Source organism: Ruditapes philippinarum, unplaced genomic scaffold (assembly GCF_026571515.1).
Source record: "Ruditapes philippinarum isolate M1 unplaced genomic scaffold, ASM2657151v2 ctg6915_1_1_1_1, whole genome shotgun sequence".
NCBI lineage: Eukaryota > Metazoa > Mollusca > Bivalvia > Venerida > Veneridae > Ruditapes > Ruditapes philippinarum.
Genome location: NW_026860652.1, coordinates 14,017 through 36,352, shown reverse-complemented (window position 1 = coordinate 36,352; position 22,336 = coordinate 14,017). Strand labels below are relative to the sequence as shown.

Below are 22,336 nucleotides of genomic sequence, written 5' to 3'. Positions count from 1 at the left end.
CGACTTGTCCCACAATCCGCACTGTCCTATGATCCGCCTCGTCCCACAATCCACATGTCGTATTTTTAGTTACAAAATTTTTTACAGTTTATTAATACAAATTATTTTAATATTGAACATAATAAATGAGATTTTCGTGGTACCCATATCGAATCTATTACATAAAGATTACCAAAATAAATAGTTAAAATGAAATGCAAATAAGAGAAGTACATAAAATAAGAACAGTAGGCGTGAATTTAGTAAACATTTTTACCATTACAATATCAGTTATGAACCATGTAAATCTTATTTTCGAAGTTGCCATATCATATGTTATTCTTTAATATTTCAGTGATACAAATCATTAAGTAACAGCATAGATAAGTTTAAAAGACACTATATTAAAAATATATCTGATTTTCGTAGCCTCGATCTTATTTTTGAGAGAAAAAAAGCTTATTTTGCGCGCGATGTTTTTCAAGGGAGACGACTGCGTTTATAGTATGCTATGCTTAGAAGCAATCTCCACGCAGTGATCTCCCCTTAATTCTTCGGCATAGATCTCTGCCACCAAGGTCCCGATATATCAGAATTTCTGATATACTATATTTTTTTCAAAAATTGTTTTATTTACTGCTTTTATCTATCAGTTAAGTTTTTTCTCATTGATTAAACAATGTTTATGTATAAATAAATAAATAATATGAATATTTAGAAATAATTTTAAAATTATGAGAATATTTTCTACCGTGATATTTTATATTTTTTAGCTTTTGAATTTATTTTTCGTTATTTTGTACACTTTTGATAATTTTTTGATAAACTATATCGAACGTAGGCACTAAAAGTTAAAAATAAAACAGAAAGAGAAAAATGACGTTAGATTTTCTATGTAACGGTCGATATTTACATTTGAATTTCGACGTTACGTCATGTGACTTTCATCATCATGTGACGTCTTTGAAGGCAGTGATTACAATTCTGCCAAGGGAGGTAATCACTGTGAGGAGTTTGGCTTAGAAGTATAGGTTTCTTCCCTTGTTATACTCGCACAAAACTTTTTTCTTATTTATTTCGTTTCAATATTAGTTTTGTTAGCTTCTTGATCGTGATATTTTCTTAAGTTTTAGGTCGACGGTTATTGCCCAGGATTAATTGCCGTTTATACAGAAGCCCTGATACAACCATGTCCATCTTTAAAAACTGTAAAGGTCAGGTGCAAAGGGGAGGGGGGGGGTCATACGATGCGCGCGCAGCCTCAAAATTCTGATTTTTAGCTGGTATTTAAATTTGAACAAAATCGAGTCATATAAAACAATCCGTATAGATTTGAATTTAATTTCTTTTGTAAAGAAGATGTTCTTATTTCTAGTTTTAGTATTCCAAATGCCTGTAAATAGTTCTTTTTAAGACATTTTTCGTACGTTCGCGGTATCAGAATTTAGAGATCTATGACCCCCTTGATTGGTATGTGCAAACATTGCAATACAAACGACATCAACGTGACAACAGTAATGGCGGGAAAAACGTATTCTGAAACATTGAATTATTCATTCATACTAAATCAATCAAGACAAGCTATATAAGTTATATGAAGTAGGTTTTTATAAAAAAAAAATTCAAGTTTCTTCAAAATTTTGACACTTCATTATTTTATTTATCTAGCAATATTTTTTTCTTTTTTGTTCTTTCACGATCAGCCAAGGAAACAGTGGTTACCATGGAGATATATTATTATGTTATCATGGAGATATATTATTATGTTATCATGGAGATATATTATTATGTTACCATGGAGATAAATTATTATGTTACCATGGAGATAAATTATTATGTTACCATGGAGATATATTATTATGTTACCATGGAGACATATTATTATGTTACCATGGAGATATATTATTATGTTACCATGGAGATATATTATTATGTTACCATGGAGATATATTATTATATTACCAATGGAGATATATTATTATGTTACCATGGATATATATTATTATGTTCCATGGATAATATATTATTATTACCATGGATTAATATAGTTATCTGCTTATAATCAGTTACCATGGATATATATTATTATGTTACCATGGATATAAAAAAAATATTATTATGTTTACCATGGATATATAGATATATTTAGTTATAAAATGCTAAATCACATCTTATGGCTCAAAATATCTTCCATGGATGTAAACAAAGATGCTAGGATTTACTGAATATTTATTTTAACATTAAAATAAGACAAATTCTTAAGCTTTTGTTTATACCACGGAATTGTCAACAGTAAACTTCGTATAGTTCTGTGGTTATACACTTGGTCAAAAAATTGGGGTTTTCTGCAACCCAATATACACGTAGTTCTTCAAAGACAGAAGGCACATACTTACTATTCAGTTCTCTTTATTTATGTTGCCAAAAGTGAAATTCATGTATCGCATTCTAGTCCTGACTGCTGAACGTAAAACAAATGAGTACGAATACTTCTGTGAACGAATTCAACAATTCATACCTTAACCATTTTTGTATTACTGCTGGAATACGTTTTAACAGAATCAGAGACTGTAATGCAGTTTATGTTTGTGACATAATTATGTCACAGTTTAATTTTACTTTGAAAATATTTTTGTACTCATTATTACTGTACAGAAAGAGTTGCTTCTCTTTATTTTCTGCTCTCGTGAAAATTGACTCCGCAGCACGCCTCAAGATTCATGTTAATTCCCATAAACATTTTGGAAATGTATTTAAAAGTAAAATAATGTGAAGTGAACAAATAAAAGTAATTTACATATTGCAATCGGCACTTACAATCCACGACAATTACCAAAAAGTTGTCAACATACATATATCCTTACTGCGTTAGTAACGCAGTAGAAATATGGTGATAAAATACTGCAATATCAAATAATCAAAACGCTTTATACCAGTGCAATATGTAACTCTCGGACAAACAATTAGATTTTTACTATTTTAGGACAACTGAAGTATGAATTGTCAACTTTCAATGGCTTGATTTTTGGCAACGAATATCCCCCATAAATTTATACTCCTTAAATGTATACTGTAATTGAATGGACTGTTCGAACTTCAAAGCTAGGTAAAACCACTACACAATCAAAATCAAGTTTATGTAGAAAACAAAAAGAATTTGTTGTTTACAATTTTATTATAAAGATAGATACCAGTAAAATAATTCAAATATAAGTGAAATATAATTGGGAAAATAACAAAAATACACATTTTTATAATAACTTGTAGCACATTACATTTATTATACTAGTAAAATTGGATTAAATACTTGCCAAGCTCTTACATACAACATATTAATAAATTATTTTCTTTTAAGTTTTTCTGCAAAAAAGTTTAATATGTTAAGGGACAGTTCATATACATAAATTCGGTTCACGTCGTAAATTTCCGTAACAAACATTTATCTTGAAAGCGTCGAGTCTGCAAGCTTTCATGTTACACATGATCTTAGAAACGCTTGTATCACGGAAATCAACGAAGTATACCGAATTAAAAGGAACGAGATTGGAATAAGACGCGCGAGATTGTAATTTGACGCATATTATTTCAAGTATTAAATAGGAAAACGTTTACTCTCAAACATCTCAAACTAATCATTCAATTGCTATTTTTTTCAATAAAAGATAATTTCCGCGTGGTCTTTGATTTCACGTGGATGGATTTCCGCTTTTTTAATACCCTTCACCTTACAGCATTGGATATATATAAAGAAAAAAATATGTCGACAGTCCGTGTGGGTGACCTTAAATAGCATACTCTTATATTATTTGGGCTCTTACAGCCAACGTATGACGGAAAAGCCGCAATTTTCGGCTTTTGTTTTCGGCTTTCCCATCATATAGGAAAGGTAATCCTCACGGTAAGATATTCCGCACGGTAAGGTAATCCGCATGATAAGGTATTCCGCACGGCTGTACGATGCGTAGTATGACTGTACATATCTGAAAATGTTTCCCAGTTCACAGCTCATATTTGCTCAGTTATATCCAGATCGATATGTTTTATTCATACAAATCGGAGACTGTCCAAATACGATATGCTGTTTGGGGAATAAATGTGAAACATGTTTCTGATAATGTAGAGAATTTAAAGTCCAGTCAAGATCAACCCTACGCGCTTGCATTAACCCTACACATTAAAAAAAACCTCTTTATTATCTTACAAAAATATTTTAATACATGTAAAAAGGTCAGTTATTTCACTGAGAAAAAAGTTGATAATTAGATTCATTTATAGTTCATGTACGACACAGATCGAGTTCATGTTTGACACAAATCAAGTTCATTTAAGACATTAAATCGTTTCCGTGTACGACACAGATCGAGTTCATGTACGATAACAAATCAAGTCAGTGTACGACACAAATCGAGTTCATTTAAAACATCAAATCGAGTCCGTGTACGACACAGATCGAGTTCATGTACGACATTAAATCGAGTCCGTGTACGACACAGATCGAGTTCATGTACGACATCAAATCGAGTCCGTGTTTGACACAGATCGAGTCCGTGTAAGACAACAATTGCCATAATTTGGTTGTAGTGTGGTTCTCAATACAAATATCATTTTATTAATTATACAATTACGAGTGTTTTACATGTATATAGATAAAGATGCATATACAGTCTCGCATTATCGCACAAAGTTATGTTTTAATCTAATGTATTCAGAAATGCTTGTTTCCCCATAACTTATATATATTATTACCCCTGTTCACATCATGAAAAAAATTGAAGCTATAAGTTCACGGCCATTCTGATATTACAATGCAAACCAGCTAGAAATTCAGTTACTATGGCAACGCTGATAAAACGCTATTTACACTAGATCTGTTCTAGCAGGGTGAGAAATCTCTACATGAATAGTACTTTGTTTATATTCTGTTCTAGTTATAACTATATGTCATCCTATACTAAGAAGAGAGAAAAAATTTCTCTGTGTATATTCAAGGTGATAAAATATGTTGCCTCCCACACAGCCGTGCTTTTATTCACGGAAATAATTGAGGGAAAAACACCACAAACTGAAAGTCGGTCAATATTTATCCAAAGCGGTTATATTTGTTTATTTATTTACTCAGAAAACTGATTATCAGCAGTAAATCAATGCCAAACAAATCTTTAAAAAATACACAACACCATAATTCGAAGCTGAAACAATGAGGATAAATAAAAGTTAAACTACATGTACTGCATAAAAATGGTTAAAATATTGGTTTGTCGTGGAAATAAAATGCAGACGTTTTTTGAAGATTTGAATACAATCTTTGAACACAAAAAGGTGAATATTGGAAAGTACTGTTGTCTAGATCATCCGGGAACAGTATCCGGAGTTATCCGGAAACAGTATCCGGAATTATCCGGGAACAGCCGAACAGCATCCGTCATGTGCGCTTTCTAGACGAAACGAGGAAATATAAGGCATGAGCAGGCACAAATGAGGATTAGCACCGTTTGAAGCAGAATTATATCCAATGAAATGGTCCTGAATAAAGTCAAAGAAATATACATCCAGCAGTAACTTGTTAATATATTGACAAGTTTAAAACTACACTCCCTATCCAACAATGAATTAATAAAGACACCAGTTCCTGCGATCGTATTAAAAAGGCCATTAATATTCTTCTGTACTGAACTAGTAAACAACACTGAATGTTACCGTTTTATATAAAGCAAGTTATATCAACACCGTGTTTAATCAAGTATTCTTTGCATTCATACAAGCACATATCCGATTGTTTAAACTTTTTTTCTTCCAATCATTCCCTTGCCATAGACACTGCCTGTGGACTGCCCCCGGCAACTTCCTGAGATTCTTGCACCAAGGCGCAGAGAGGGCAGCAGAAATACATAATTAAATCCCCAACAAAACTCCCCTGGATCCCTTTCGATTCTCGAATTTTGGACCTAATATGAGCTCCTAGGAAGAGGTCAAGACCCGGAACCAGGAATCCGATGCCGCATAGTAAACAATCCTCGCCGACTGCTTCCGCATTTTTGCCAAATCTGTAGCATGGAATAAGCCAGGATACAATACACAGTCCAAAGTTATCAAAACATCCGCAAAGTCCGTGTTGCCACTCTCCCGACATTGTTGTCTGAAATAGATAAAAGAAGAAAAATCTTCAGAAGATAAGATTTCTCAATTTAGAATGATAATTGCGAAAGTATCGTCACCAAAGCATGCTTGTTTTTATAAAGTGATAGTGCTATTTTCTGTGATAATCTTTTATTATCTGAATATGTTTAAAATGTAACAATGGCATTGAAATAGCATTGTTATACAACCACACAGTAATTAGTTTTTGTAATTAAGGAAAACATTGTTAGTAAACATACTCTTAGACTCTTCAACATTATAAATCGATCTTTTAACTATGCACATCACATTAAATTTCAACGTTTGCAAAGCCTAATATTTTAATAATTTTACGGCGTTTCTGAAGTGTTAATATAAAAGTAAGCAAAGCCCATGAATGTCGAAAACAGGAAAAAAATCGTTCATTTATTATTTTAACATATTTTCGTTTTAAATGTGTAATTCGGTATTTTATGCACCACTTCCGTTTTGAGCCAAAAAGTTGAGATTGTTCCGTTATCGGAATCTTTCGGCGATAAGCATTGAGTGACAATGAAAATGGCGGCGCCTAACTACAAATGACACTACTACTCAGTCTACTGATGAAAAAAACTTTATATTTCTGAAAATGTTATTTTATTTCCTTTTAAATGTATACTTGTACTCGTATATCAAAAAGTCTTTGACTTCCCGGAATAACTGAACCTTTTATAAGGGTTCCACAGAGGTTTTTTGACATGGCTGAAAATAGTTTTACGATATTTGTTTTCCATTTGTTGTAAGTCTGGACCAATGACTTGTAATGCAAAAATTCATTTCTCACAATGTTTTGTGTGTGCAAATGACCCAAATAAGGAAAGTGTTTTAACTCGATCAGGCTAAGAATCGAACAAAAATCGATATTCAATTTAATTCTGAGAATGTTTCATTAATATCTCATGCATATTTTACCATTTATTCGGGTCGTGCTGATCTATGTCAGAGTTACAACCTTTATGTTAGTTCTCTTTACATCTCATGTTTGATGATATGATAAATTCCTAATCTTGATTATTTAATACCTGTGTACATTGTTTTAGATAACATGAAATTAGGCAAAGCTTACAAACGGTGAAGTCGGTTAAAAATCGTTCATTTTCCGTTTTAAAGGAGTCATTCGGTATGTCATGCATCGCTTCCGTTTTCACTCGGAACACTCGACGATTATTATTAATCGACTAATCTGTAATCGGAATACCCCGCCTATTATCATTGAGTTACAGTGAAAATGGCGGCGGCCAACTAGAACTTACACTGAACATTTCATTGATATAGATTTCTATATATTCTTTAACTGATTTTTTATATCCTTTTAAAGATCCTGTATGTTTTGTGATTGATAATGTTACTGTGTGTATACCACACTTGCAAAAAATTGTATATGTATATAATTATGCAAATGAAACGATTTTCAAACATCGAAGAATATGTAAAGCGTGCACTGCAAATATTTGTGCACATTATATTTAATCAATAAATAACATGCATTAATTTCTTATTGGAAAATTTGACTAAGAATTTATAGAAAATAAATTTCTAATTACCTCCATTTATTTACATGAAATGTTCAATTGGGTAATATCTTTATAAATAATGCTTATTGGAACTTACAATATTGACAAATATTAATTTGAGCATCATATTTATGAAATAAAACCATGAAAAAATTGTGTTACAGGATATTTATTGGCGTCCGCGCCAAAGCGCGACGCCAAAGCGCGACGCCAAAGGGCAGTTGCAACTTCTCGGGCCTTTTCGTCGGTCATAATAGCCGATCTTTCCGATTGGTATGAGGGTAAATGAATATGTACAGTAAATAGCGAATTGGAGAATTTCGCAATGCAAACATATTCAAATGAAATTATCTTATCCGTCAATTAATCGCGCTCCTCTTTCTTAATTAATCATTTTGTAGTACACAGTGGGTTATTCTGTAAGTTATTGCTGTACCTATAAATAGAATGATGACCTTAATATTTTGAAAGTTCGAAAATCTATTCATAGAAGTTTTAGTTTAACGAAACGGTCATAAATTTCTTGCTAGGACGCCCTTCGATGCTTTGCATCAATGCTTTTCTTGTTAATTATATAATACAAGAGCAAGATGTTAGCAGTTCAGCAAACTATTTGTTATATCATAGTTTTATTTTTTTGACGACGGGTAACGAAGGCGATGTTACATTTCCGATATCATCATCATCAACAACAACAACAACATCACCACCACTACCACCACCACCATCATCATAACCATCATCAATAACAACACAACAGAAATTAGACACTCGTCATTAGTGTTTTGTCTTCTCTTTTCTTTACAATTTTTCAGTATTTTACATAAAATGCACGTTTGAGAAAAGTGTATTGTAAAGATACATAGAAAGTATTTGTTATAAACTGTTAAAAGAATTTTTCAAAAATTTCAAAATGACAATTTGTTTTAAAATGTTTTCTTAAAAATTAAAGATACATGTTTAAAGTAAAAAACATAATAGTATTTTTTTAAAAAAAATTTTTTTTTTTTTGTTAAAAATTTAAAAATTTTCTTTTTAAAGTAAAAAAGTGTTTAAATTTTAAAAAAAAAATTTTAAATTTCAGTTGTCCCGGAAAGGGCGTTTAATTTTTTGGGGTTCCTATTTTTAAAAAAATTTTAAAAAAATATTAAAAAATATTTAAAACCCCAAAACCCCCCGTTTTTTTTATTTTCCAAAAAAGTGTTAGAAAATGGACAATTGGTGGCCTCAAATATAATTTTACATTTCTGTTAACTGATTCTCTGCAGTATGTACATGAACTTCATATGTAGCATATGTACATGCATATATAATATATTTCATTTTGTGTAAAAATGACTTCTTTTGATTGTACAGTTGACACATAGGCCCAGTGGGTCGGGTGTCTTTTCTTGTCCTTACATGTTATGTTGTTGTTATATTCTCATGCACATGTCTTTGCCAAGGGCGACCATCGTCTTTATAATAAAAATTTTGATATTCAAAACTAAAACCCATTCCCATCCCCAATCACCCCCCCCCCCCAAAAAAAAAAAAAAAATGATTTATTAAATTTCTAGTCCAAAACCCCTTAAGATGATAACCCCTTGAAAAAAAACTTTTTTGTTTAACAAATTAGGTTTAACATTCAAACCTTTTAACAGGTAGAGGGGAAAAATTTTAAAATTTAATTCCGAAAGAATTTTAAGGGGGGGTAACCATTAAAATTTAACAAAATTAAACCGCAAAAAAAATTTTTGTTTACCGGGGAAAAATTTTTTGCTTCGGGTAATTAAAAATTTTTTTTTTGGGAAATAAAAACCAATTGGGGGGAACCGAAAAACTTTTACAGGTTTAGGGTAAAATTAAAACTTTAAAATTTTGGGGGAAATTGAACCATTTTAAAAAAGGTTTGGGGGAAATTAAAACCCCACAGTTTTAGGGGCCCTTGAACACATCAAAAATTTTTGGGTAACCATTTAAAACTTACATTTTTAGGGCCCTAAAACTTAAATTTAGGGGGGAAAAACTTAAATTTTTTTTAACCCCCCTTTTTTTTTTTTTGGGGCCCCAAAAAATTTTGGGGCAATTGAAGAATTAAAAAAGTTTTCTGGGTTTTTTATTTTTGGTTTTAGTCCCAAAAATTTTTTTGTTTATGATTTGTTGGAGTTTGGTTTTTTTTTTTTATCCTTTTTTTTTTTTTTTTTTTTGGTTTTAACAAAAAATTTTTTTAATTTGTTTTTTAAAATTTTGTTGGTGGAATTTTTTTTTCAAAAACCTTTTTTTGTTTGGTGTTTTTTCATAATTGTTTTTTAAAAAATTTTTTTTTAAAATTTTTTTAATGCACCCCCCATTTGGACGTAAAATAAAATTCCAAGTGGGGTTTCTGAAAAATATTTTTTAAACTTGTAAAACCGGAGGCGTGGGCATTCTACACGACTTGTGAGAACAATATTTGAGCCGCGTCACGACAAAATCAACACAATGGGTTTGCGACCAGCATGGATCCAGACCAGCCTGCGCATCCGCGCAGTCTGATCAGGATCCATGCTGTTCGCTATCAGTTTCTTTACTTGTTATAGGGTTTGTAAGCGAAATGCATGGATCCTGATCAGACTGCGCGGATGCGCAGGCTGGTCTGGATCCATGCTGGTCGCAAACGCATTACGTTAGTTTTGTCGTGACGCGACTCATTTGTTAATTAATAGCCTGATAAAAATATACCATGTTTTTAACTGACTCCTCTACGTGAATCTCTAGGTTTTTATTATTTAATATTATAATGATATATTTAATGTTTCAACACCCATTTTGACTCGTATACTGGCCAATGGCATGCATTCGATGAAAAGAGGGAAGTTATAGAGATGTATGTTTTAAATTGAACAACAAATCGAAATATAAAGACGTTTCATGACTTACGAGTAAGTATAATGTTATTCAAAAGAGAAAAAAAACCATCTTATTGTCACATTGAAATAAAGCAGACGTTAAATCGATTACTGATAACCTTCTTGTCGCTTCTTTGTTTTTCTAAATAATTTTTCTTTCCATTGACAAAGCGTACATAACGAAATAAAAATAGTTGTGTGTTTATCTTCTTTTTTGTGCTTGTATGTATGTATGTGTTTTTTCAGAAGAATAACAAAAACAAAACACGAAACTATACACTTCCCTCTTCCCGCTTTAAGTACCTTTTAAGGTAAAACCAAACGAAAACAAATGATAAAATAAAAGGTATAGAATTCCTAATGCGGCAAATCAGTAAATTTCAGGTTGTTTTCATGTACATGTATATATTATAAATGTATGTAACAAACTGCATTGACTTTTACATAAATTAGCATGCTTTAATCATTTTCGTCAATAAACTAACATAGCCCGCGGAGTAAAACGCACGTGAATTTAATACTTTACCCTTTTTCCACGCTATGGTTAAAGATACATGAACATGTATTTATAATATTTATTAAATTCACCTTGCGTACCAAAATTACTGAGTTATTGTTATGTAAAATATATAGAATACATCTTCAAACGTGCGCCAAACTACTGTATATTCTACATCATTACATTTGTAGATACGACAGTTTTGTTGCCTATACAAAGTCAATGTAGATACGATTATGCTGACTGTACATAGTGTATCATATATCCGACAATATTTGTACACAAAGCGACAAATACTTCATTAATCAAAGTGTGAATAGTGTTGAACAAACAGTGCACAAATTAATTTAACTTCGCTAGACAAAATGCTACTTCCGAATTTCCACAGACATTTCGTAAAGCACACACAAAATAACTCATATTTATTTACAGTTAACTTTGAATAACAGCCATCTGTCACATACATCTGAAAAAAAATTTAATATCACCACTTGTGCAACAGTTTAGTGGTACATTTCCCGATACATAAATACACCATAATTATATTTGTGACTTAATTTTATATCATATGTCAAATATAAGCCAATCTCAAAATGTTCAGTTTCAGCCAATATTATCTGTGTATAACATATTAGCCAATATCAAATACTTATTATATATCAGCCAATATTAAATGTTAATTACATATTAGCCAATATCAAATACTTATTCAATATTAGGCAATATGAAATACTTCTTAAATTTCAGCCACTATTTACTGTGTATTACATTTTAGCCAATATCAAATACTTCTTAGATATCAGCCAAGTTTAACTGTGTATAACATATTAGCTAATATCAAATACTTATTTAAAATAAGCCAATATTAAATGTTAATTACATATAAGCCAAAATCAAATACTTATTAAATATCAGCCAAGTTTAACTGTGTATTACATATTAGCCAATATTAAATACTTATTTAATATCAGCCAATATAAATTGTTTATTACATTTTAGCCAATATCAAATATTCATTAAATATTAGCCAATATTAAATCTTTATTTTTAATAGACAATAGATTCACCGTATGAGACTTTCGAGCGGAAAATATTCCTAATTGGAGGCACGTGAAAATTGACAGTATTTTATAAGCGCATGTGACGTGTACTTACATTAATTTATTTCTTAATTACTATCCCACATCATTATTTTAACATTGATGCAATTATTGCAAAATAACGAGCGCATAGGGCCTTTACACGATATACACAGACATAAAGCTGTAATTGTTTTATAAGACAAAAAAGACTCAGAAAATAAATAACCTATGTATGTTATGTAGACTATGAAATACTTTATTACTGTTCACTACCACAACACTGCGTTCGCAACATAGATATCTTTTTTTATAGAAAGCCAATATTCATATATAATAGCAAGCATTAACATTAAATGTCTTACAACATATTTCACATCACTATGACAAGTATATATCATGGAATCTAACAATTAAACACTTACAGATAACGTAAGTTAAATCCCTACACAAAACTAAACAACAAATTCACTCGACAACTTAGAAAACAGCGAATCTTTAAGGGCGTTTCACGTTAACCTGTTGCACGTCGCGCATGCGCTGTATTGTCAAGGTTACAAATAGTTGAGGCGAACAGAGATGTAAATAAAATCCATACAGTATGCGTTTCAAGGCAACAGCTTGCGTAGCATATATTAGTGTAATGACATACATAATTGAGCCGTGCCATGACAAAACCAACATAATGGGTTTGCGACCAGCATGGATCCAGACTAGCCTGCGCATCCGCGCAGTCTGATCAGGATCTATGCTGTTCGCTATCAGTTTCTCTACTTGTTATAGGGTTTGTAAGCGAACAGCATGGATCCTGATCAGACTGCGCGGATGCGCAGGCTGGTCTGGATCCATGCTGGTCGCAAACCCATTATGTTGGTTTTGTCGTGACGCGGCTCATATAATGGTGCGTTATATCAGAGATATGTTATCTATGTCTCTGGGGTTTTTTTTTAGAGAAGCCTTGTGAGATTGTATTTCCATAATTTATGGATGAAATATTAATATTTATATGCAATATTAACGTTTCATGTGTCATCTAGCAACTCTGACTAATAATTTTAACTAGTTTTTATTGATTATCATTGCATGTACTTTGATATATATATACAAGTATATAAATGCATGATATTGTGTTCTGATAGGGGTCATATGATGCGTAGTCTTTCCTGTTTAGGAATAAAAAATGACTGTGACATACGATATTTACATGAAATGTACGTCATCTTTATTCGTATTACGAAAGACCAGTGGGAATATTTTCCGATTTAATATTCGTGAATTCACTATTATAACTTCGTGAATTCACGTTTTCAGCATACAGAATTCATGGATTCACGATTTTAACTTCATTAATTCAAGATTTCAACATCACGAATTCACGATTTTAACTTAATGAATTCACGATTTCAATTTCACGAATTCAACTTAATTCGCGACTTCATGATTTCAACTTCACGAATTGACGATTTCAACTTTACATATTCACAAATTCAACTTCATAAATTCAAGTTTTGAACTTTACAAATTTAATTAAGATTTTATCTTCACGAAGTTGACATCGTTAATTCACGCAATTGAAATAGGGAATTGACGAAGTTAAAAAATCGTAAAATTCATGAAGCTGAATCCGTTTAGCTGAAATTATTGAAATCGTGAATTCGTGAAGTTGAAATCGTGAAATCGCAAGTTCATATATAACGTCAATTTGCGAAGTTGAATTCGTGAATTCTGTATGTTGAATTCGTGAAATTAAAAAATTGAAATTATGAATTCATAAAGATGAACCCGAGAATTCAAGAAGTTAAAATGTTAAAACCGGTCGGCTCACCTAACCGGGCTTTCCCGATGGATTACTCCGCAAGTAACCGATAACTAATCCCACATAGGAGACGAAAGCCTGTTACACACCGAGAAGTAATTCCGCCTACATTGACATTTATGTGTCTCGCGGTTTAATATCACTAGTTATATATTTAGATATTTGCCCCTGTGTGTATATTATACATGTATGTAACAAACATTAGAAATTATAGAAACGACTGTTTGACACTGCACTGTAAACATAATAATTTGATTTCTAAAGACAGGCAATTGAGATGGAACTATGTTTTTTTTCTTGAAAAGAAATGTCTGATAATAAACTTTCTGAAAGCCAGTATAATCATCTACAACATACACTGAAAGCAGCATGCCTCCAGATCCATGCTAGTTTTCATTTTTATCCCCCCCCCCCTTCCCCCCCAACAATCCCGTCACTCCCATTCCTCCATCCCACCTCCTCCTCCTCTTTATCAAACAATCTCTGTAATACAAATATATGCATTATCACAAACGAGGGATGCTCAGAAATATCCAGAATTAGGCCATAGATTCAATAATACAAGTTCAGATCAAAATACTATATTAATGCACATTAATTATGCCTCGAAAACATACTGTCCTAATCGTTAATAATGACAATTATCAGAGTTACTAGTTTAAGATAATTCCGGGAAATTCTGGATCATTCCTCGTACAGAACAGGCCTATCTAGTTTGTTATTTGACGTGTTGCCATTTATAGCTGATATATATATATATTCCCACGCGACGAAACCGGAAGCTTTATGACTGGATATTCACGTTCCTTTTAATTTGTTACTTTATTCATGAACATAAATAGGCAATTTTGATAAAATTTCCTGTTGCAAATATACATGCACGTGTACTAATGAGATTTGAGCTATAAATAAATGATAAATCAGAAACATAAACATTTTTATCACATGGTTTTGCACGGCCGTGCATATATTTTGACGTGCATATATTTTGAGTAAAGAACCGCTAACTGTTTGCTTTAGATTATACTATATAGGAGCGCCAATGCAGAAAACGATTCTTTTTCACTTTAAACCGTCTTTATTTCGGCTATGTGATTATTGAATTGAATATTATATACATGCAGGTTTATTACTGAATTTATTGAACTCGTTGAATGAAACAATATTATTTAACTTCTTAAATAAATTCAGTATTGAACTTACACTCATTCAATATCCTTTATATCACGACAGATTCCCGTGGCAGGTCAAACCTTTATAAAGCGGCCGGTCAAAACTGACATGTACAATACGCGGTTCCGTGTTTCATACAGGTTTAAATTACTATATCTATATATGTATATTAATGATCACTTTAAATTATCTGTATCGGTCACGTTACTGCATTTGTAGATTTGGCTGCTAATTTTAGGTGACCATTTAGAACAGATTGTCCTGCATTATGAAAAGTTTCAGAAATATGCTATTATTCTTTATTCAATTATATGATGCATAGAAGGTGTAGGGTGTCTCATTTTCACCGACATAGACTTCCCGCCCGTAAGAAACAGGAAGATGCATAGTGTATGTCAAAATCTGTACATATTTATCTCTGTAAATCAGCAATTTTATGCTAAAAACGTGTATGCTCTTACAATTTAGTTTAGAAGGTTATTTACCGGTAATTTACAGATTATTATCGGAACTGATAAGAAGTAAATTGAAATGTAATTAAGATTAGTTTCACTCGCTTGTGATGGAAGTTTAACCAGTTCATGTCCTGGAATTCACCATAATTATGAAGTCAAGAAACAGATGATAATCGTGACCTCAGATATGGGTTTGTGTTGGCTTTTGTAGTTTACTCACTTGATCACGGCAGCAACCGGTGAAACCTGGCCCCATTGTTTTATCTTTATCCGTAGTTGAACACGCTTAGGTCTTAGTTGAACGTTTTAATGAAAATATTTATAACCTTAGGTAATATTTGAAATTAATTACAGCCTCGTTTGACTAATCATTCTTACACTTGAGGACCAATGATTCTCAATAAAATTTTATAAACGTAGTGCTACGTTTATTAGTGAGTAAATTCATGGTCAATTGTATGGTCAATAATTTTTTTATTGTATAAAGTACAATTGTTGCGGCAATGTCAAGAACGGACTCAAAGGCGCTCATGATGGATACCTTGCCATATAATAACTAATGAATTCTTAGTTACGTATTGTTTACTTATTTATAAAGATTATTTAACTACTTGATTAAAGGGACTCCACTGAGGTTTTTTGACATGATGGGACTGAAAATATTTTTTTCCAGATAAATGTACCATTTGATGAAGGTTTAGACCACTGATCTTTGTACAAAATTTCAGAACATTCGCGCACTTTGTTTTTCCAGAATAATTATTCAAATTGTAAAAAACGGCCCCCAATGAAGTGTTTACTCAATCGCGCTAAGAAAAGCATAAAATACGATTTGCAATTTATTTCAAAGTATATTTCTAAATTATCTTTGCAGATATTTCTGTTTTAAGTGCCGCAGCTCAGTTATTTAAGAATTTCAAATGTTATGTTTTTAGGCTTTTAAACCTCAGTGGAGTTTCTTAAATATGTGCCTGCAATTTAGGTATAGAACCACTAAATGTATTAAAATCTAGGTGGTCACAGAATCCCTGCAAGTATTTGTGATACATTTTCAAACAACTTACTTTCTCACTCAGTTAATTCGTTTTATAACTTAAATGTTAATTATTTTCATGAATAAACAAACATTTTGACTGTTTTGCGAAAAATATTTCCGTTGCGCCCGAAGTGCAAAAAAAAAAAAAAAAATCACCGTTGCGTATTTTAGTCATACCTTGAATTTGGTTCCCGTCATTAGAAGATAGACTGGCTCATTGACACGTTATTTATTAGGTAAATAAAATTAGATAATGATAACAAGATTATGATATTCGAACATGGCACTTTCACTTTAGTTAAACGTTTATTTTAATTTCTTAAAGCTTGTCAGAAAAGCTATTCATATTATAAAATTTGAAAAAAAAAACAACAAAAAATACACAAAAGAAACTAAAACTGTCCCCATTGCTGAGTAGACGATTGCATATCTACTAGACGCCGCATGTACGCGGCGTGTAATATTTTTAAGCTATGTTTTAGGTCTGCATTATCTAAGTGACAACCCAGGGTGACACCAGTCCGTATCCAAAGGTCATGATTTATGTCACTCTTGTGGAGGTCAACTAAGCAATGCTACATGCCTAATATCTAAGCTCTAGACACAATGAAACATGCTATCCTGTATAAGTTTATCTTAACTAAGTGACCTCCCCCACCCGGACAATATTAATGACAGGGACATGACTAATATCAGTTTTGTGGAGGTTCACACGACAATGCTACATGCCAAATAAGTAGTATAGGCGTCTCTTTAACGCCACGACTGCGCATGCGCGGCGCCATATTGGATTCTATTTTTAGAATGACATTATCGTTCTATTTTTAGAATGACATCATCTGTCTATTTTTAGAATGACATTATTGTTCTATTTTTAATCTCCCGGAAGTATACGGAGCTGACTTGTATACCCGATTTAGGGCGTGAATTGCGGACATTGAGGGTCAGGTCCTCGGCCCAAGACGGAGAGATAAAATTAGTATCCAAGCATTTTAAAATTGAATGGCAAAAATAATGATTCCCTTTGTTTTTATATTTCCCACACTGCGTACAGTGTACTTGACAACTGATTTAATTATTACTTTTAATCAATGTTCTCTATAATACACGTTTAATTTAACTCAAATAACTAACATTTTAAATGTATTTCTTCATATTTAAAATATACCCTTAATACATAATTTATCTTATACATTTTCAAATAAGGTTATTAACATATTTATTTTAAGTATTTCTTTATAAACATTTAATAAAAATATTACCTCTTTACTTCTTAAGCTCCAGCAACGAAATGACTCCAATATTAAAAGTATTATCCCTTAATGCGCATGCTTGGATCTGATGACGTCACCAATGCAATAAAACAAGCTCCAACATGTCGCGCGTCTATTTATTTAAGGCCGACTGGGCGGACAATTCAAAGTAAACATGTTAAATTTGATCCTTTTAAAGTCGCCGCACTGTTTGGCGTGTGTTGATTTAAGAGCAGATGTGCGGACAAAAGGCTATTCAGGTGTCAAAATTAATCCATTCAGAATGTCAACAATGTCTGGCGTATGTTGATTTAAGAGCAGATGTGCGGACAATAGGCTATTCAACTGTCAAAATGAATCCCTTTAAATTCGCCGCGATGTTTGGCGTCTTGTTTATTTAGGGACGAATACTTTAACAAAGGTTCATTTAACTGTCAAAATTAATTCCTTTAAAGTCGCCGCAATGTTTGGCGTCTTGTTTATTTAGGGAAGAATACTTTAATAATGGTCTATTCATGTGCCAAGGCTAGCTTGTTTACATTATTTGGCGTGTGTTGATTTAAGTTCGAAAGAGTTAACAAAGGTCCATTTAACTATTAAAATGAATCTCTTTAAAGTTGCCATTTGGTCTGGCGTATGTTTATTTAGGAACGGATATGCGGACAATGCTCCATTCAAAAGTTTATCCGTCTAAAGTAAAAGCAGGTTAGCAAATAAGCTATTGTAGTGTCAGTTTACCACTGGGGTATAATTTTAAACTCATTTTGGAAAAGAAATGCCAACATGTTTTTAAAACTGATCACCACATAAAAAAAACTATTATCAATGGTCACTAAAACCGAACAAAAATACAACAGAAAAAGCGTTTTTCGTCTTTTGTGCAACATTTTACGATATACATTTTGATTTTTTTCGCATAAAATGGTAAACCTGACAGAATGCTTCGAAATAAACCCAAGGTTCTCAATTCGATTTTTAGGCGTTCTCGAGTTATGGCCCTTTATCGATTTTTAAACTATTTTTTAAAAGTCCATAAAACCCTTAGATTTATATGCCGTTTGAAAGATCTCTGCGAGTAGATACAGAAAATGTATTATTATATGGTTCTGTCTTTTACCGTTTCTGAGATAGGAGAGTTTGAATATGGCAGACAAAATCACTCATGCATCAGCCAATGAAATTGAAAAACGATGACGTCTAACAATAGACAGCCTCGTTTTGAACCCAGTCATTTTCATTAACCAATGAAAAGTGGAGAAGAATGACTGGATAAATTTTGACATAAAAAACGCCTTTTTGTATTTTATGCAACACTTTACGATATCGATTTTCAAGATTTTGTTTCATTTGATAGACCTTACCAAATGCTTCAAAATAAACCCTAGGTTCTCGATTCGATTTTAAGCCGTTCTCGAGTTATGGCCCTTTAGCGATTTTTAAACCATTTTTTCAAAGTCCATAAAACCCTTATATTTATGTACCAATGGAAAGATCTCTGCGAGTAGATAAGAAAATGTATTATTATATGGTTCTATTTCTTACCGTTTCTGAGATAGGAGAGTTTGAATATGGCAGACAAAATCACTCATGCATATAAATACGTATAACGTTTTTGTTACTGGACATAACATAGGCATGTTGCGTATCAAACGAAAGGTCTTGACAAATGCTACGAGCTCGTACTGTGAAACCGAGAGTGAAATCACTCATGCGTAAAAAAACATTAAAATAACTAAAATAAGCTTACCCCAGTCTTTACTCCTCGCCTATCAAACTATTTATGACAAGTTACGACAGGTTTAAACCGGTATTGCTATTTTTGATCAGCCAATGAAATTGAAAAACGATGACGTCTAACAATAGACAGCCTCGTTTTGAACCCACTCTTTTTCATTAACCAATGAAAAGTGGAGAAGGATGACTGGGTAAATTTTGACATAAAAAAACGCCTTTTCGTCTTTTATGCAACACTTTACAATATCGATTTTCAAGATATTTGTTTCATTTGATAGACCTTACCAAATGCTTCAAAATAAACCCTAGGTTCTCGATTCGATTTTAAGCCGTTCTCGAGTTATGGCCCTTTAGCGATTTTTAAACCAATTTTCAAAAGTCCATACAACCGTGAAATGTATATGCCGTTTGAAAGATCTCTGCGACCAGATACAGAAAATGTATTATTATATGGATCTATCTTTTACCGTTTCTGAGATAGGAGAGTTTGTATATGGCAGACAAAATCACTCATGCGGAAAAACGCGCATAACTTTTTCGTATATGAACGAAGCATAGTCTAGTTTGGTATCAAATTGAAGGTCTTGACGAGTACATTTTACTTACGCGATCAAACCGGATGTTAAGTCATTCGTGCGTGAAATTCATTTATTCTCCCAAACCAACGGACCGATCTTATCAATACCTGTATCGAACGAAAGTTATTACTCACTAAATTCAGAAAATGTATATTTTTGTATCGCTGACTCGGATAGGACACGAGATATGAAGTAAAATCACTCAAGCGTAAAATGTGGATTGACGCCTTCCTTAGTCAATATAACCCGGTCATGTTTGGTATCGTACGAAATGTTTTAAGGTGCTCTTTATGAATACGGACTAAAAATCACTAGTGCATAACATAAATAGATGAATAACGTCATGCCAAAAATAGCAGCCAATCAGATTTTAATACGTGTGTATAAAAAAAGAATGTTTTTCTGCGTATATTTTATCACTGGAAACAGGATTTGTCTTCTATTTATCTCCTGCTCCACCGCCGCCGCCGCCGCCACCGCCGCCGCCGCCACCGCCGCCGCCGCCGCCGCCACCACCACCACCACCACCACCGTTGTCACCACCACAACCGTCGTCACCACCACAACCAAGCTTCTGGTAGGAATCGCATTTCTTGACGCTACTTCATCGGTCTTATTCAAATAAGATCTTCCTCCTATCATTAGATTTCCAACTTCGTGATAAAACTTTATACCTGAATAAAGATAGAGATAGACGTTCATATCACACATGATTGACACATAAGAAGTGTAGAAAGAAACTAAGCAATACTCAACGGACGCGCATGAATGATTGTAGTCCATTAATTGGTAATTTTCAATTTTTTGACATTTCTAGAATTGCACACCCTTCCTATTAATATGAAAGAGATTATCGATTACATATATTTCTGGAACTATAACTCTCGTATGCAGCGAACATTGGCCTTATAATATATATATGTAGAATAGATTAATTGTGATATTGAATTTATTATCACAACTATGCTGATATGTTTGTTTGCTTCCATACGAAAAGATAATTAAACAATGATCCCTACCAGACTGTTGTTCGAGGTCCCTGTAGCGCTGGATTGATTCTCGTGCTAAAGTTGCCCACACGACATCTTTATCCATACATCGTGTTATTCTACCCTCGTCAAAATAGGAACCATCAATTCCGCTAGTCTTATCAGAGCCTCTATCCTGAAATGATTATTTTATTATTTCAATTATAAATAGATGTTCTAAAATATATATAACTTATGTTGTAGATTACTAGTGTTTTAAATGAACCATAACCTTACTGAATATCCGCTAGTAACTTGCTCGACTTTTGCCTCAGGACCGTACAATTGGACATAACGAGGGATTATGGGATATCAGTATGAAAATTTTTATGCTAAAAACTAGCCAAATCGTGCAATGTAATTTAACTGCAATTTCAAAACAAACAAAAATATTTGTTACATTATCTATTACCTGATTAAATATGTAATCTCAAAGCGAAAATTGATGAACTACATGTTGACAATAACATGCCGCTTTTATATATCCCTTAAACTACTGATTTAGGCACACTTCTTTTTATTTATTTTTTTAACTTTAAAATAATAATCTGTCATCCATTTGACTTTGGATGGAATCAAAGTTAACAAGTACTTACCTTTTGTTCTGTTGGTCCTATTAAACACGTGTTTAGACCGGAAGTGACTGTTGCATGCCGGGCAGCAGCCGACCCAATCATTCCAGCTCCAATAATACACAAGTCATACATTGTTTTATGATATTAAACAATGATATTATATAAACACATTGGAGAAGTCGACTATTTAAACTAAATTAAAAGGCCTTTCTGAACCTTGAAATGTGTGCTTTTGAATAACTTAGTGATAGGCCTATGCATAATCATGCATGCAGCTGTTTATCGTAATGTGTCAACTGTCTAGGGCGTAGGTTGTGTTTCAGGTTTCTCTACCCCTATCTCTCAATTATTATATTAATAAAAAAACAATGTAAAGAACACTTGCAGTATGAACATCAAAAATTGTTCACATTAGAAAACTATTAAATAAACTTGTATACATAAGTTGCTTAAACCTTGAAATTTTAAGACATTTCCATCACCAGAAACTGTCTATGCATGTGCAGAAAGTATTGTTCCTTTTTATGTTACTGGGATATAATTATATCCAGAATAATTATTTCAGATCAAGTTAAACGTAGTCGAACATAA

The 22,336-nt window shown here is 32.5% G+C and overlaps 1 protein-coding gene and 1 long non-coding RNA gene across 2 annotated transcripts; both read right to left on the bottom strand.

The window, feature by feature from the left end:
* Window positions 1-5,054: 5,054 nt before the first annotated feature.
* On the bottom strand, window positions 5,055-12,746 carry LOC132712890 (uncharacterized). Its single transcript, XR_009623373.1, has 2 exons — window positions 12,523-12,746; window positions 5,055-6,115 (listed from the first exon to the last, which is right to left on the bottom strand). It is a non-coding gene; the product is annotated as an uncharacterized LOC132712890 (long non-coding RNA).
* A 1,176-nt stretch (window positions 12,747-13,922) lies between these two features.
* LOC132712888 (uncharacterized) lies at window positions 13,923-21,950 on the bottom strand. The gene is made up of 5 exons (XM_060695326.1): window positions 21,767-21,950; window positions 21,162-21,306; window positions 20,683-20,816; window positions 14,340-14,396; window positions 13,923-13,991 (listed from the first exon to the last, which is right to left on the bottom strand). The coding sequence occupies exons 1-5, from the start codon at window positions 21,875-21,877 to the stop codon at window positions 13,923-13,925; spliced, it is 516 nt and encodes a 171-aa protein (XP_060551309.1). The 5' UTR covers window positions 21,878-21,950.
* Between the last annotated feature and the right edge of the window lie 386 nt (window positions 21,951-22,336).

Bases quoted from the DNA above. Each gene is read 5' to 3' on its own strand.
- LOC132712888 (XM_060695326.1), bottom strand. From the start codon at position 21,877: ATGTATGACTTGTGTATTATTGGAGCTGGAATGATTGGGTCGGCTGCT. The intron at 21,307-21,766 runs GTAAGTACTTGT...TAATCATTTCAG, and splicing joins TAGGACCAACAGAACAAAAG to GATAGAGGCTCTGATAAGAC. The intron at 20,817-21,161 runs GTAGGGATCATT...ATCTTTATTCAG, and splicing joins GGACCTCGAACAACAGTCTG to GTATAAAGTTTTATCACGAA.